At 39.2% G+C, this 17,102-nt stretch overlaps 1 protein-coding gene across 1 annotated transcript in view; it reads right to left on the bottom strand.

The window, feature by feature from the left end:
* Positions 1 to 16,441, bottom strand: part of ZNF280C (zinc finger protein 280C) — a 53,537-nt gene extending 37,096 nt beyond the window's left edge. The window contains exons 1-4 of the mRNA XM_079765496.1: positions 16,316 to 16,441; positions 8,900 to 8,945; positions 8,736 to 8,782; positions 2,289 to 2,435 (exon numbers count right to left, since the gene is read on the bottom strand). Of these exons, the coding sequence (XP_079621622.1) occupies positions 2,289 to 2,435; positions 8,736 to 8,766 (178 nt within the window). The 5' untranslated portion in view covers positions 8,767 to 8,782; positions 8,900 to 8,945; positions 16,316 to 16,441. The remainder of the gene's footprint in view (positions 1 to 2,288; positions 2,436 to 8,735; positions 8,783 to 8,899; positions 8,946 to 16,315) is intronic.
* Between the last annotated feature and the right edge of the window lie 661 nt (positions 16,442 to 17,102).

The raw sequence follows: 17,102 nt of genomic DNA, 5'->3' as shown, positions 1-17,102 counted from the left end.
TAAGGGGTTACTATCCAAAGTTTATAAAGAACTCATGCAACTCACCCTGACCAGGTTTGCTCAGTAGCTAGAGCATCAGCCTTTAGACCTAAGTGTCTCGGGCTCGATTCCCAGTCAAGGGCATGTACCTCAGTTGTAGGTTCCCCAGCCCTGTAGGGGCGCATGTGGGAGGCAACCAATAGATGTGTTTCTCTCACATCAGTCTCTCTCTCTCTCTCTCTCTCTCTCTCCCCGCCTACTCCTTCCCCCCTCCTCCCTCCTTTTCACTCTCTCTAGAAATCAATGGAAAAAATATCCTTGGGTGAGGATTAAAAAAAGAACTCATACAACTTAACACTCAGAAAACAATCCAATTAAAAAAAGGGCAGAGGAACTGAATAAATACTTCTCAAAAGAGGACATGCAGATGGCCAAGACATATGAAAAGAAGCTCATGGTCACTAATCATCAGAGAAATATAAATTAAAACCACCTCACACCTATCAGAAAGACTATCATCCATAAATCAGAAAACAAGTTTTGGCAAGGATGTGTAGAAAAGGGAACCCTCATGCTCTGTTGGTGAAGCCACTATGGAAAACAGTGTGAAGTTTTCTCAAAAAATTAAAAATGGAACTGGCTCATGACCCAGTGATTCTACTTCTGGGTATATGTCTGAAGAAACCTGAAACATTAAATTGAAAGAATATATGCACCCTTATGTTCATTGCAATATTACTTAGTACCATAGCTAAGATATAGAAGCAACCCAAGTGCCCATCAATAGATGAACGGATAAAAAGGCTGTGGTACAGCTCTGACCAGTGTGACTTGGTAGTTAGGACATCGGCCCTTGCACCGAAGGGTCTTGGGTTCAATTCCTGGTCAAAGGCACGTACCTGGCTTGCAGGTTCCATCCCTGGCCCTAATTGGAGCAGGTGCGGGAGGCAACAATCAATGTGTCTCTCATGCATCAATGTTTCTCTCCCCCTTCTCCTCCCTCCCTCCCTCCCACACAATCTAAAAATCAATGGGGAAAAAAATCATCGGGTGAGGATTAACAAGACAAAACAAAAAGGCTGTGGTACATATATACAATGAAATATTACTTGGTCATAAAAAAGAATGATTTGTGAGAGAGACACATTGATAGGTTGCCTCCTGAACGTAAGGTAAGGTGTCTCGACTGGGGCCAGAGAGTGAACCTGCAACTCAGTTACATGCCCTTGACCAGGAATTGAACCTGCTACCCTTCGGTGTACAGACCAGTGCTCTAACCATTGAGGACACTGGACAGGGCCATGCCTAGTTCGTTTTATACTTGAAGTGGCACTCCACTTAGTACCTTTAAATTTGCCACAAGAAATAATTTTGAGAATTAAATAAATTATTCTACTGCTGATGAAACTGAATAGAAGTACTATGTCAAGTTTAGAATCAAGAGAAGAAAGAACTAGGCTTTCAGAAAATAAAAACTTGTCTCTCAACCATACTATTATGCATTGCCATGGTAAGTAAGAAAATACTAGTATTCTGGCTACATTCTTTTGTAAATTCTCCTGGCTTAAAAAAGTAATTATAACGGGAAAGAATCTGTTTCCTCTTTCTCCCTGATATTCACATTTATTATTGGACATTTAAAGAAATGTCATCAATATCTTCACTTTAACATTATAACAATGATAAGTCTAATTACTATAAATGAAATCCAATAATCCACAATGGTACTGGTCATGTTCTGCTAGAAAGGCATGAGGATTAAGTGTGCTGACTGCCTGTATCATCCAAGTACATAGGCTGAAGACCATGCCCTACTCCTTCATGAATATAATCAGGAGTTGCTGGAAGATGGCTGTGCTCAGAAGCTACAGCCCATTTGATACACAGACCAGAGATTGTATAATCATGCAGTGTCTGTTCATTTTCTAGCCATGAATCAAGATTACACTGTGATATGAGAACCCCCTAAGAGACTAACAAAAACTTATTTAGTATTCTGGTATTTTAAACAAAGCAGTCCAAACACTTACTTTTCTGGGTACATTTGGGCTTTAGGGGGAAAAAGAAAAATTAATAAAAAACAGGTAAACAGGCTAGTTGGTTCCACTAAAAATTATGATTTCCAATCTCAGAAGGCTTACAATGCCATTAGGTAAAAGTCCCAACCACATTCTCCCTCTGATTCTCACAAATTCTTAATGACCTCTATGCTCCTTCTCACCTTATACAGTAACAAGGACATATAAGACAGCACACAGATTTTTCCATTAGAAACATCTTATAAATCTTTACTGAAAGTAAATGCTTACTTGAAATGGCTGGTTTTGAACTTGATATCTCTCCAACAAATATCAGCTCATCATCCTCCTCATCCTGCTTTTCTTCTACTTTCTTCTGCCATGGTTCCAGTTCTTCTTCTTCACATTCCATAAAGAGTTCTGCCATTTTTGAATTATCTAATTTTCAAAAGGAGAGAAGCAAATCTTATTTTTAAAATACTTCTTGCAACACATAGTATGATATTTAACGTGTACTTTGATAATCCTAATAGCAATTACTGAATTGATATTTGTAATCAGTAAATAGTAGCAAAATTAAGAAACTCAAAATCAATCTCTGATATCTAAACTAGTAAAATTATGCTAGCTAGATAAATAATGGATGACAATAGTTATTTACAGTGGCCAACAGATTTTAGGAACATTAAAATCCAATCAAACTGAGTTTTAGTTTTATAACTAGAATATGATTATATCTATGAAAAGGACTGCCTGTACCTATTATCTGAACCCCCCCCCCAACTCCTACATTAACTAAAAGGGAGATAAGTAAAGAATAAGAGGCAACAGGTGGGAGATATAATAGAAAAACTGAACCAGATTGAGGGATACTAGGCACAGAGCAAAGCAGGAATGTGGTGCTACATTGAAAATAGAGAATGTTAAGCGAGGCTTATTCCATCTTAGGATAGATCTAGACATTTCTCACATGAAGAAACTAAGCAAAGAGCATACAGTACTGTGAATACCACCAAGCTACAAGTGCTGACAGAGCAAATGATCATTTTGGTGCCTCATTCTTTTTCTTTTTTTTAAATATATTTTATTTATTTTTTACAGAGAGGAAGAGAGAGGGATAGAGAGTTAAAAACATCGATGAGAGAGAAACATCGATCAGCTGCCTCTTGCACACCCCCTACTGGGGATGTGCCCGCAACCAAGGTACATGCCCTTGACCGGAATCGAACCTGGGACCCTTGAGTCCGCAGGCCGACGCTCTATCCACTGAGCCAATCCGGTTTCGGCTTGGTGCCTCATTCTTAATAAGGATGTACAACTAATGATCATCAGAAATATGACTAAAACTTCCAATGTGAAAGACAAAAACAATAAAACAGAATAAAAGATTTTAAAGGAAATAGAGATAATATATAGGGCAGGAAAAATTAGAGAAAATATAATGAACATTTTTAGAGAGATAAGACAAGAAAGCTATTAAAAGTAACATTCAGAAAACAAAAAGATTATAATAATATAGCCAAAATTCAGTAAAAAACCAAATGCCATAGTTGAGTAAATGTCCCATAAGTGGAACTAAAATATATATACAGGGTTGAGCAAAAGTAGGGTTATAGTTGTTTGTATGGAAAATAATATAATCCTATATAATAAACCGGTAATATGCAAATTGACCATCACTCCAACACACAAGATGGCCGCCCCCATGTGGTCAAAGATGGACGCCCCCATGTGGAGACAAGATGGCTGCCACAAGATGGCCAGCAGGGGAGGGCAGTTAGGGGCGACCGGGCTGGCAGAGGAGGGCAGTTGGGGCGACCAGGTCAGCAGGGGAGGGCAGTTAGGGACGACTGGGCTGGCAGGGGAGGGCAGTTGGAAGCGACCAGGCCTGCAGGGGAGGGCAGTTGGGGGGGACCAGGCCTGCAGGGGAGGACAGTTAGGGGTGACCAGGCCGGCAGTGGAGGACAGTTAGGGGCGACCAGGCCTGCAGGGGAGGGCAGTTGGGGGGACAAGGCCTGCAGGGGAGGGCAGTTGGGGGGAACCAGGCCTGCAGGGGAGGGCAGTTGGGGGCAACCAGGCCAGCAGGGGAGAGCAGTTAGGGACAATCGGGCCAGCAGGGCAGAAATTAGGCATTGATCAGGCTGGCAGGGGAGTGGTTAGGGGGTGATCAGACTGGCAGGCAGAAGCAGTTAGGGGCAATCAGGCAGGCAGGCAGGTGAGCGGTTGGGAGCCAGCAGTCCTGGATTGTGAAGGGATCCCAGATTGGAGAGGGGGCAGGCTGGGCTGAGGGACACTCCCCCCCCCCCGTGCATGAATTTCGTGCACCGGGCCTCTAGTACTTAATAAATAATAATACAAGAATAAACTGTTTTGTGTACTCACAACTGTAAACCTATTTTTGCCCACCGTGTGTGTTGGCAAATAAATTTCAAAGTTATAACTCATCTAATAAAAGTTCCAGAAAAAGAAAAAGGAGAGGGAATATAATCAAATTAAAAAATACAAGAAAAAATTCCCAGTTCTTAAGGATATAAATCTCCAGATAGAAAGGGCTCACCAGCACCTAGCACAATAATTAAGAAAAGAAACAGACAGTTGAGGGACATATTGTGAAATTTCAGAATGCTGAAGATAAGGGAATATTGTGACAGCTGAGAGAGTGAGAGTGGAGAGAGAGAAGTTAGAATATTGTTTTCACAAGTCTTAGTAAAAATAGATTTCAATTTAGAATTGTATAACCAGCCAAGATTTTCATTAAGCATAAGGTACATATTTTCATCAAAAATAAAGGCAAGAAACATTAGACAAAATTTACCCCCCATTCATCTGTTCTTAAAAAGAATCCACCAAAATATGACACTTAAGAAGGAGGAGCCCTGGCCAGGTGGCTCAGTTGGCTGGAGCATCGTCCGTACACCAAAAAGGTTGTAGGTTCAATTCCCAGTCGGGGCGCTTACGGGAGGCAACCGATGGATGTTTCTCACCTCAATGCTCTCTTTCTCTCTCTCTAAAATAAACATATCCTTGGATGAAAATTTAAAAAAAGAAAAAGGGCCTACCCAGCGTGGCTCAGTGGTTGAGCAACAACCTATGAACCAGGAGGTCACGGTTCGATTCTGGGTCAGGGCACATGCCTGGGTTGCGGGCTCAATCTCCATTGTGGGGCGTGCAAGAGGTAGCCCATCAATGATTCTCTCTCATCATTGATGTTTCTGTCTCTCTCTCCCTCTCCCTTCCTCTCTGAAATCAATAAAAACATATTTTTAAAAAATAAAAGAAGCCCTGACCGGTTTGACTCAGTGGATAGAGCGTCATCTTGCAGACTGAAAGGTCCCAGGTTCGATTCGGTCAAGGGCATGTACCTTGGTTGCGGGCACATCCCCAGTGGGAGGTGTGCAGGAGGCAGCTGATCAATGTTTCTCTCTCATTGATGTTTCTGACTCTCTATCCCTCTCCCTTCCTCTCTGTAAAAAATCAATAAAATATATTTTTAAAAAAGAAAAAGAAAAAGGAGGAAGACCAGGATGCAGAAAACGTGATATTTAATACAATACAAAGACAAAAGAAAGTCCCAGGACAATAGCTGTTCAACAGGTCTAAAGAGTAACCAGGCAATATAGAGCAGGATAACATTAGCCCCAGGAGGAATGTCTCCAGGAAAACACACACACACACACACTAAAAATTAAATTGATAGATTGCAAGTTTTACCATGTAGAAAATTGAGTTAATATGCTACAGAAGGGTGTGAGATAACTTGGCTATAAATCTTAACTAAATTTAGCAAATTTAAAAAAATAAAAAAATTAAATTGATGCCTATATATTTTTTAAAACAGAAAAAAGTAGCCCTAGTCTGTTTGGCTCAGTGGATAGAGCATTGGCCTGCAGACTGAAGGGTCCCAGGTTCGATTCTGGTCAAGGGCACATTCCCAGGTTGCGGGATTGGTCCCCAGTAGGGGGCATGCAGGAGTCAGCCAATCAATGATTCTCTCTTATCATTGATGTTTCTATTTCTCTCTCCCTCTCCCTTCCTTTCTGAAATCAATAAAGAAATGTATTTTAAAACAGAAAAAAGTAAATGTATCTATAACATATAATACCATAGTACTATGCTCATCAGGGAACAAATTTATTAAGGTCATCATAATAAAAACATCAAATAGGATTTAACCAAAAATTGAGCTATAACTATAATGGGAGGTGCTTGCAGGGTAGGGATAATATAAGAAACCTAAAACCTTCATAGTACTTAATAGGAAAATCATTAGATAATGGCAAAAACTTATGATTCAAGAGACAGCATTATGTATATGTGTGTTTTAAAATTTTATAAATATGGAAGTGATGATTAGAAAAACAGCTAAACTAATAATAGTGGGTGTCTTGAAAAAACATGGGGATATACAGACCCAAAACATATGCATACCCATGTGCACAACCCTTTCTCTTGTTCTTTTACATCCTTCAGCAATGATGGTTATGCAATTTATAACTTTAAGATTATCTGTATTTTTAAAGCTATGCATGTATTGTTTTGGTTTAAAACCTTTTGAGGGAACACTTAATTAATATAATGGCAACATGTATGGATAGAAATGGTGCTAGATATGTGGAGTGAGACGTGGATAGGGAACAACTAAACAATAAAATTAAAACAAAATAATTCCAGGGTTCTGGCTCAGACAATAATATCTTTTTTTAAGACAATGATATATGTATTTCATCTTTAAATGCAGTAATTTCTAAAGGTAATATTACTATGTTAAAATAATGTCATTTCTACTTTTAAGTCAAAATTAAAAGGTACTATGTAGCACTGGCCGGTACTGCCAGTGGTTAGAGTATTGGCCCAAGCACTAAAGGGTTGTGGGTTTGGTTCCAGGTCAAAGGAAGGTACCTGGGTTGCAAGTTCGATCCAGGTCGAAAATGTTTCTTTCTCTCTCTCCCCCCACTACCCCCGCACACACTCCTTCCCACCCTCCCTCCCTTCCACTCTCTAACAAAATCAATGGAAAAAATATCCTCAGGTGAGAATTAACAACAATAAAAAGGTGCTATGTAAATATGATTTGGGGAGTGCATACGAAAGAATCACTTTAATGTATTGGTGCTATCTTAAAAAAATCTTTAATATTTCCCCTTTTATACTGGTATGCCAAAATCATTTCTTGGCATAAAGTTGCTTCATGGTTAGTAGTCCACCTACCATAAAAGAAAATAAAAAACATTCCCACCCTCCCAAATATAACCAGTTTTATGAACTGATCCCTTTCTTTTCTAAAGTATACTTTAAAAAATATACATATACATGCAGAATGCTCTAAGTCAAGCATGTCAAACTCGCAGCTGGCGACTGGCCGCGAGTTTAACATGCTTGCTCTAAGTAAAATTAAAAAGTAATTCATAGATTAGCATTTGCATATTTTGAATACTTTGAAAATATGATCCTCATTTTGTCCCTTGAAGCCCTCATTTGTACTGCTTCTTCCATCTATAATATCCTTCCTCCTTACCTTAGACTGTCCACATTATTTAAGTATAATAGACAGAGCATGAACTTGACATCAAATTGAATAATTCAAATCTTCATTGCACCACTTCTAATCATATGACTCTGGAGAAATTGCTTGGATCTGTTTCCTCACTTTTAATAATGGTATAATATCAACCTAATTGAAGTGGTAAGGTAAATTTATGAAAATGTCACACAAAGTACCTAACTTCACACATATATTCAACAAAATATTAATTCCCTGCCCCTTCCCAACTCTTGGTTCAATTAAAATTTCCTCAATAAACCATTAAACCTTGTTTTTTTTCTGCCTATTACTACATTGATAGAATATTCAATGCAATTCAAAATTTACCATACATGATCTCAAACTGCTCACTATTAATGTGCCTGAACTGTACATGTCTTACTCCAAAGTAAGCTCCTTAACAGTGAAGAACACATTTTCTTCTTCCTTTGTATTTCCTCTTATACACAGTAGTCTACTGGATATACACCAGGCACTTAACATATGATAATTTACAGGCTAAGAAACTAAGCAAAGTCAGGCAGTGCTATCTTTTACAAAACAGATCCAGAGACAATGAAACATGCAACAGACTGCCATATTTCAGAGGGAAGGGGAGAGGAGGGAAGAGATTAATCAAAGAACTTACATGCATAGCCCATGGACAAATGTGTGGGGAAGGGTTGGGTAGGGGACACCTGTAATACTTTCAAGAATAAAGATTAAGAAAAAATTAAAAAATGAGGGAGACCCATATATACTGATAATAAAAAAATCATTTACATCTATGTTTATAGATCTCCCTCATTGTTTTAACTAGGTACTGCCACTGTCAATATATTTCAAGGAATATTTTTGAGTAAAATTATTTAAAGGCATATAATAGCATATACAGCATGATTTTATTTAGAAATAATTTAGTTTGCATATATATATATATATATATATATATATATATATATATACATATATATATAAAAGTTTGATTATGTATACCAAACCGATATTAGTAATTATCTCTGGAGATGAAGAAACATTTAATTTCTAGTTTACTAACATTTTTATTGTATATTGTTCTTTTTTACTACGAGTATGTATTATTTTAATACATGTGTTTAAACTGTGCCCACCTATACCTTTCTTACCTTTTATCATGAAGCAAGGTTATAAGTAAGAAAGTCATGCATACTAGTATCACTTGCAGCAGCAATACTTACTTTTTGGTTGAAAAGATTTATTGTCATCCATCAAGTTGTAGAGTCACCTAAGCACCAATATATAACAACAATCAATTTTATGAGTCACTTTAACACAAAATATTGAAACATAAAATTGGGATTCAGAAATCTTTGGGTCTGATTTCGATTTCCAGCAAACTCACCATGTGACTCCAGACAAGGTAGCAAGTTAGGTCTTAATTTTCTGACCTATAAAATAAACATACCTACTATTAGGGTGGATTTGTTAAATTAGATATACACACATTTAATATTTTTCTCCTATGGAAAGCTTACCTTTTGAGTTTCATGTGTTTGATATACACACATGCTACTTACTTTCCATATTTGGTTCATTTCTGAATGAATGCAAATTTAGTAAATAGAATGCTGAATGTGCAAAGCATTTATTACTTGAAGAAACTTACTGAATTATTAAATTACAAATAATCTATGAAAGGTACCCTTTTATAAAAATGAGTAATCACCCTTCAATATGTTTCATTAAATGTGAATTTTGAAATACTAAGTGACATTAATTTTTAACTGTTATTCTTCATATCATAAATAAATGTAATTATTATACAAAAGCATGTTCAAATAAATTTTTATTTTACTTTTTTGGTTTCTTATCAATGATGACTAAAAGGAACAGAAAAGTAACTGGATAAATTTCATCATAGATTGATTAAAAATAATTACTCATTGCCTTCTGTGCTCAAGGTAATGTGATCAGTTCTAGAAAAATAATTAAGATGAATAAATCATAGCCTTGCCTTCAAAAGTTTACAAACTTATATGTCTATGATTCTTTAGGCTTTTACAAAAGGTGGTGCATTAAATATTATCAACATTTTTGCTTTCTTAAAAACAGGGATTTGTGTTCAGAATTCTCATGCATATAACATATTTGACATATAAAATAAACATACTTAAAACTATTTGTTATAAAATAAAAAAAGTAAAAAAAAAAAGACATCAGAAATCTGACATATTAGGATAAACGGCTAATTGAGCCTTCACATTTGTCTTTATCTGCAGACTGCAAAAGCAAGCTTTCCTAGTTTTTCCAATTCCAAATTTAGCCTTCACTAGACCAAAGGGGAAATAAACTAATTTAACTCCAGAAGAAGTTACTGCTATAAATGTTTGAATTACTGCTACAAGAATCTCTAGTGATTCAGTACATAAGTAAATTTCCGTAATTCTGAGGTTTGACTATAAATCTCTTCAACTCAATTATTTGAATAGTTATCACTTGTCCTGCAACTAGAATTAAGGTAATGCACATGTCAAGTAGATAAATACATGACAATTCTTGCTCAGCATGAGGAACATACTAATAATGTCAAGAATACAGAATATTTTTTAAGAGTCACAACTGCACAGCTCATGAGACTCATAAAGAACTCTTTCATGCCCTAACTGGTTTGGCTCAGTGGATAGAGCGTCGGCCTGTGGACTCAAGGGTCCCAGGTTCGATTCTGGTCAAGGGCATGTACCTTGGTTGTGGGCACATCCCCAGTAGGGGGTGTGCAGGAGGCAGCTGATCGATGTTTCTCTCTCATCGATGTTTCTGACTCTCTATCCCTCTCCCTTCCTCTCTGTAAAAAATCAATAAAATAAAAAAAAATAATAAAAAAATCAATAAAATATATTTCACAAAAAAGAACTCTTTTATTAGATGATCATATAAAATATCTATTGACACAAATATCTTAAAATTAGTACTAAATATACAAATAGTAAATATAAACATGTCCTATCTACTGCCTATGATTATGGAGATGGCTTTTGGGGCCCATAGCAGCCACCAAGGAGTCTCAATTAATACATTCACAAACACTCTAAAAAGTAAGAAATACTCAGGTGCCATTAGAACCACAACTTCAGTCTAAAGCTGTGCTATCCAATAAGATAGCTGAACCCTTCAAAGATATCACCACAAAAAAATCTCAAGTAATCACTTCAGAGTTTTGGTTCCAAAGCAAGGAATTCTATGGGAGATCTGTTAAAGAAATGGAATATTCAGCAAAATGTGCAGTGAGAACCTTGGTGCTCCTATAATAGCAACTCCAAAGGGTGTCTAGGTTATGCAACTCAGAGTTGGCATCAAAATAGGCTGAAGAGTAAAGATCTCTCCATTCTAGCTGTTGACTTAGAGACACTATGCCCATGTTTAATATACTGTTCCTATAGGGGGGGCGGGGAATGAATCTCAAGTAAATGACTTCCAAGTAACTGACAAACAACTCTTGGAACACACCCATTCAGGTTTTGGAGATTGCCTTTAAGTAGTTGCAATTACTATTTAGATAGTTTTTGTTTTCAGATTTAAATATTTAAAATTCAGCACTCTTTTAAGAGTTCATTCTACAAAAAAAAAATTTAAAACAATGGATTAAAATAGTTCAAATGGTAAATTGTACATTATGTGTATTTTACCACAAGAAAAAAATACTTAAAAATTTAATGGATACCATTTCACACCCACTAGGATGGCTATAATAAAAAAAGACAAATAATAACAAGAATTGGCAAGGATATGGAAAAAAGGGACACCTCATACACTGCTGGTGGGAATATGAAATTGTGCAGACACTGGAAAAACACTTTCACAGTTCCTCACAAAATTAAACATAAAGTTACCATATGACTCAGCAATTGCAATCTTGACAAGAGAGAATTGAAAACATATGTCCACACAAAAACTTGTACACAAATGTTCATAGCAGCATTATTGATAATGACCAAAAAGTGAAAACAATCCAAATGCCTGATTGATGAATAGATAAACAAAATGTGACATACCTATACAATGAAATAATATTCAGTCATAGAAAGGAATGAAGTACTGATACATACTACAATATGAATAGATCTTGAAAACATTATAGTAGGTGAAAGAAGCCAGTCAAAAAGACCACATATTGTGATTTCATTTTTATGAAATGTCCAGAAATAGCCAATTCATAAAGACAGAAAGTAGAATAGTGGTTGCTAAGGTCTAGGAGGGCTGGAGGGAGATGGGGAGTGACTCTGAATGGGTATGGGATTCCTTTTGGGGGTGATGAAAATATTCTAGCCTGGCTGGTGTGGCTCAGGGGTTGAGCCTCCACCTATGAAGCAGGAGGTTATGGTTCAATTCCCAGTCAGGGCACATTCCAGATCCCCTGTGTGGGGCATGTGGAGGCAACCGATCAACGATTCTCTCTCATCATTGATGTTTCTATCTCTCTCTCCCTCTCCCTTCCTCTGAAATCAATAAAAATACATATTTTTAAAAAATAGTGGCCATCAAAAAAATTGATTGTGGTGGTGTTTGCTCAACACTGTGAATATACTAAAACCAATGAACTGTACACTTCAAATGGGTGAATTGTATGTTATATGAATTATCTCAATAAAGCTGTTAAAAATAAACACACACACACCACGCCACATCACATCTTCTCTATTCATTTATCTGCCCATAGATGCTTAGATTGTTTCCATGCATTGGCTATCCATACTAATAAAAGGGTAATATGCTAATTAGACTGGGAGACCTTCTGGGAGACCTTCCAGACATCTTTCTGGACAAAGCCAGGGTGGCAGGGCTGAGGCAGAGGCAGTTAGGGGTGATCAGGCCAGGAGAGAGCAATTGGGGGTGAGCAGGTCCACAGTGGGGGGCAGTTGGGGGCGAGCAGGCTGGCAGTGGGGGGCAAGGAAGCCGGCAGGGGGGTCAGTTGGGGGCAAGCAGGCCAGCAGGGGGGCGAGCAGGCTGACAGTGGGGGGGGGCAGTTGGGGGCAATCAGGCCGGCGGAGTAGGAGGCAGTTGGGGCTGAGCAGGCTGACGGGGAGGGGGCAGTGGTGGTGATCAGGCTGGCAGAGGAGGCAGTTGGGGGTGAGCAGGCCGGTATGGGGCCGGGGGAGAGCAGTTGGCAAGAAGGCCAGCTGGGGGCAGTTGGGGGTGAGCCAGCCGGCAGGCAGAGTGGTTAGGGGCGATCAGGCAGGCAGGCAGGTGAGCAGTTAGAAGCTAGCGGTCCCGGATTGCGAGAGGGATGTCTGACTGCTGGTTTAGGCCCAATCCCTACATCCGATTGCCAGTTATCCCCCAAGGGGTCCCAGATTGGAGAGGGTGCAGGCCGGGCTGAGGGACACCCCCCCCCACACACATGAATTTTGTGCACCGGGCCACTAGTTGTAAATAATGCTTTAATAAACATGGGGGGGGGGTGGGTAGGTATCTTTACAAGTTAATGTTTTTGTTCACTTTGGATAAATACCCAGAAGTGGAATTGCTGGATCCATGTGTTTGTCTGTATTTACTACTGCATTGTCATCAAGTGCTGTAACTTTAATTGATGCTGACTAATAAAAGATCAGAGGGAGAGAGTATTTAATACATTTAGCTATAGAAATGAAGGTATTGAAAAGGTTCAAATAGAAAAATCTTGCTATTGTTTAGATAGATATGAATTATAGGTATGAAAAACTAAAAAATAGGCAGTGACTTTGTTTCATAAAAATATATTATTTGTTCAATGTATTAACACTGATTCATATAGCATTGATTTTGTAGTTTTACTTAATTACTTTGTTTTTTTGATATATGAAAATCTATTACTACTCTGTTTTCACCATCAAAACTTAAGATCTTGTTCTTTCCTTCTTGCCTTTGTATAAAGCCAAAAGAGAGAGAGTGGCTACTTTGACAACCTTAAAGCGGACTACAGAAATGTCACCAACAGCATGACCTTTGCGACCAAAGACAGCGAACAGAACATCATTTTCCTCAATAAAATTCAAACAATCATCATTGGGTACAAAGACTGTGATTTTTTTGGGGGGGCCATATTTGATAAGCTGGATCCTGATACACATCTTAGAGGGGTATATTTTATCCACTAGGGGAAATGTCAAGTAAAAACTGCAGTACAATGATGAGAACACTGGACATGGGCTGAATAAATGAGTGTGAATTTGGAGTCTGCCACTTTCTGGTCGCCAAACCTACAGAATGCTTAATTAACCTCTTTGAGCTTAGTTTTTCTGTAAAATGAAAACAGTAATACCTACTGAGAAGATAAAATAAAGCACATGAAAAATTATTGTGCAGTACTTTGCACTAAAAAGAAAACAAATTCTAGTTCATGTAAAGAACTGTTTAAATACCGTCACAAATAAAGAACACCAGACCCTTCAGTTCAAGGGCTGATGCTCTAACCACTAAGCACACCAGCCAGGGCTAGACACACATTTTTTTTAAATATATATTTTATTGATTTTTTACAGAGAGGAAGAGAGAGGGATAGAGAGTTAGAAACATCGATGAGAGAGAAACATCGATCAGCTGCCTCTTGCACACCCCCCACTGGGGATGTGCCCGCAACCAAGGTACATGCCCTTGACCGGAATCGAATCTGGGACCCTTGAGTCCGCAGGCCGACGCTCTATCCACTGAGCCAAACCGGTTTCGGCTAGACACACATTTTTGATACAAAATACTGAGTAAACCATCTTCTTGAGTCATTATTTAAAACAACCTGCCTAAAAACCAAATATATTTTAGTCCCTCTTGGTGTAGGAAGACAGAAAAAATATTCAGTTACATATTTAATTAATGAATAAGTCATAAATATTTCTGACCTATCAAGTTACTTTTGAAATGAAAAATATTTTAAATATAAATTTCCAATATTCTGCTTTTTATTTACAAAAACTTTTATTCATTTAGGTATTTCCCCTTTTCTATTAGTATAACAACAGCAACAAACATATTTTTGGATGGCTCTAAATGTCCTCTTGAATAAAGAGAACAAATCAGAGAGAAGAGGAGATACAGAATTATATATTCCTTTCCCCTTACTCATCTCTTCAACTAAAAAAAAAAGTTGATGCTGAATAGTAAAACACTGGGCTGAAGAAAATGGGATTAGACTAGAAAACTTAACTGAGGAAAATAGGTTGAACAGGGGAAGCTGGAATTTGGAGCCTTTCAACATCAAAACTTTTTTTCAATGGACTATTCTCCAACTTTTCAACATGCTTGGAAATAATAACAATATTATTTAAATACCAAAAAGTTTAAAAGATCTGAAGTATTAAAAATAAAAATTTAAAGGAAAGGGGAATTGAAAATATTTTTTTTGTTTTTTGGGGGTGAGCCTCCTTGTTTATTCTCCTTCACCACTTCACTGCAATGAAAAGTGGGGCATGATACAGTAAATTGAACACTGGCTGAAGAGTTAGAAGATATAGGTTTAAGAACCAGATATATAAATTCCTACCCATTATGACTTCCGTAAAGTCTTCTACTTGAGGCTGTTTCCTCACCTTCCAAATAGTTCTATCAACACCTCAAAATGGGTAATAATCCATGAAATATATAATGCAGAATACAATTATAGTGGAATCTGTACCAATGTTATAACATCAAGGGCATACAACCCTAACTTAATTTCATAAGCAAACCAGTGCCTTCATAGGTTCAATAAAATTTATCCTTAAGGAGACGGTTTGAGTTTTCACAGTAACCCCCAAAGCGGGACATCTCACAAAGGCTAAGAGAAGACTTTTTGTAGTTTAAAGCATTATTTCTTGGTTTCAAGTCTATATTTAATGGCACTAAAAGACATTAAAACTCACAGACCAAAACTGAAAACAAAAGGCGAAATTTAAGTCCACATATTAAAAATAAAAACAACGAAAAAAAATCTTTGCAAACAAAGAGAACCCCTTGAAGATTTCCTGTGCTTGCAAGAAGCTGCTACACTTAACATTTTATTCTAATTTCTCCTTAATAAAAACATTAAAACTTGAGGTAAGTTAAAAGGAACTCCCTCCGCGTCTAGAGAAGGATAAAATCTCAGAATGAGATAATTTTTTTCCATTAAGTAAAACCTGCAAAGCTCATTGTTAAAAAAAAAAAAAATGTGTCTCTAACTCCACGTTTCTTCCCGGGGCTGTTCTCCTCTAGACAATAACGGAATGGAGCAAGATTTCTCTGAGGAGGAGCGAAGTCCCTTTGGCAAGAACGAGGGTGTGAGCACTCGACGACCAGTAATCTGGGTGGGGGAAACCTACACGTAAACGATGGGCCCCAGGGCCTCTGAAGCCTCAAAGTTCGGAACCTTCTCTTTTAGAGACTCGGGGGTAGGCGGGTCTCACCAGACATCGACATCAAATGTACAAAAGACCGAAGGGAGTTGTCTCCAGAAAGAAAAGCCAAAATCTGTCTGGGGACCCACAGCCACGCACAGGCCCCAGACTATAAAGAGGCAGTGGCGGCAACCCGCGCGAGCACGGCCTGAGCTGCACGCCAAACCCCGCCGCTGAACAGCTACCTTCCCGAGATCCCTCCCCCCGCCAGCGATGGCTCAAGATGGTGGCCCACCCGGCACCGCGCCACCGCGCCACCCCGCCGTCCCCTCCTCCGCGCGCCCTGGACTATCCTGGACTCGCGCCGCGTCCAGACCCTCAACCTCCCTTCCTCACCCACAGGCCTCCGATGCCGCCCTCACAGCCAGGCGATCACCGCCGCGAGCGACAGCCTCCGCCCGCTTCCCTGAGGCGAAGGCGGGGTGGCGGCCACTTACCGCGAGCAGAACAGGTCGGCCAGAATGGGACTCTAAGGAGGAGGAGAAAGGGAAGGAGGAAAAAGGAGGAGCGCGAAAACACTGGGCGGCGGCTACTGCCACAGCAGCCGCCCCAGTGCCTCTCAGCGCCGAATGAGCTGCCCAGACCGCGGTGGCGGTATATAACTACGCGCGCTGCCTCATGGGTATACGGCAGCTCCTCCGTCTCCAGCCCCCCGCTCCTGCCTCCTCTCGGTCCCCGCTCCTGCCCCCTCTCCGGCCCCCGCTCGGGCCCCCGCACATCCGGGCTTCTATGATACTTTACTAAAGGACTTTGGAGGGTGGGCGCGTACATGTACACGGCCTTATACAATCTCGAAGGCCTCAGCACTTTGACATGCGCGGTGGGCTGCGGGTCGCGGGCTGCAGGCTGCGAGCCAGGGCGAAGTACTGGACGCTGAGGCCCTCTCCTCCGCGACCCGGCTGTGCAACCCGAGTAGCAATTCTAAAATTCGGGCTGCCCACAGTATCTAAGCACGTGATTTTTGGATCCTCCCTGTGTGTAAGGGATAGAGACACCATTTTTTAAAAAAACACTATAGCCGACCGGTGAAGATGTAAACTTGGTGAATAAAATGCATAAAAATCAGGTTAATTTCACTGAATTTGTTTTAAACATATGGTTTTGCTTGCACGTTATTCCTGTCATATACATGTCTATAGTAGTTATTAAAATGTTAAGGGCCCTAGCTGGTTTGCTCAGTGGATAGAACATCGGCCTTCAGACTGAAGGGTCCTGGTTGGATTC

This window comes from Cnephaeus nilssonii (genome assembly GCF_951640355.1).
Source record: "Cnephaeus nilssonii genome assembly, chromosome: X".
Classification (NCBI taxonomy): Eukaryota; Metazoa; Chordata; class Mammalia; order Chiroptera; family Vespertilionidae; genus Cnephaeus; species Cnephaeus nilssonii.
This window is presented reverse-complemented; position numbering and strand designations above follow the sequence as displayed.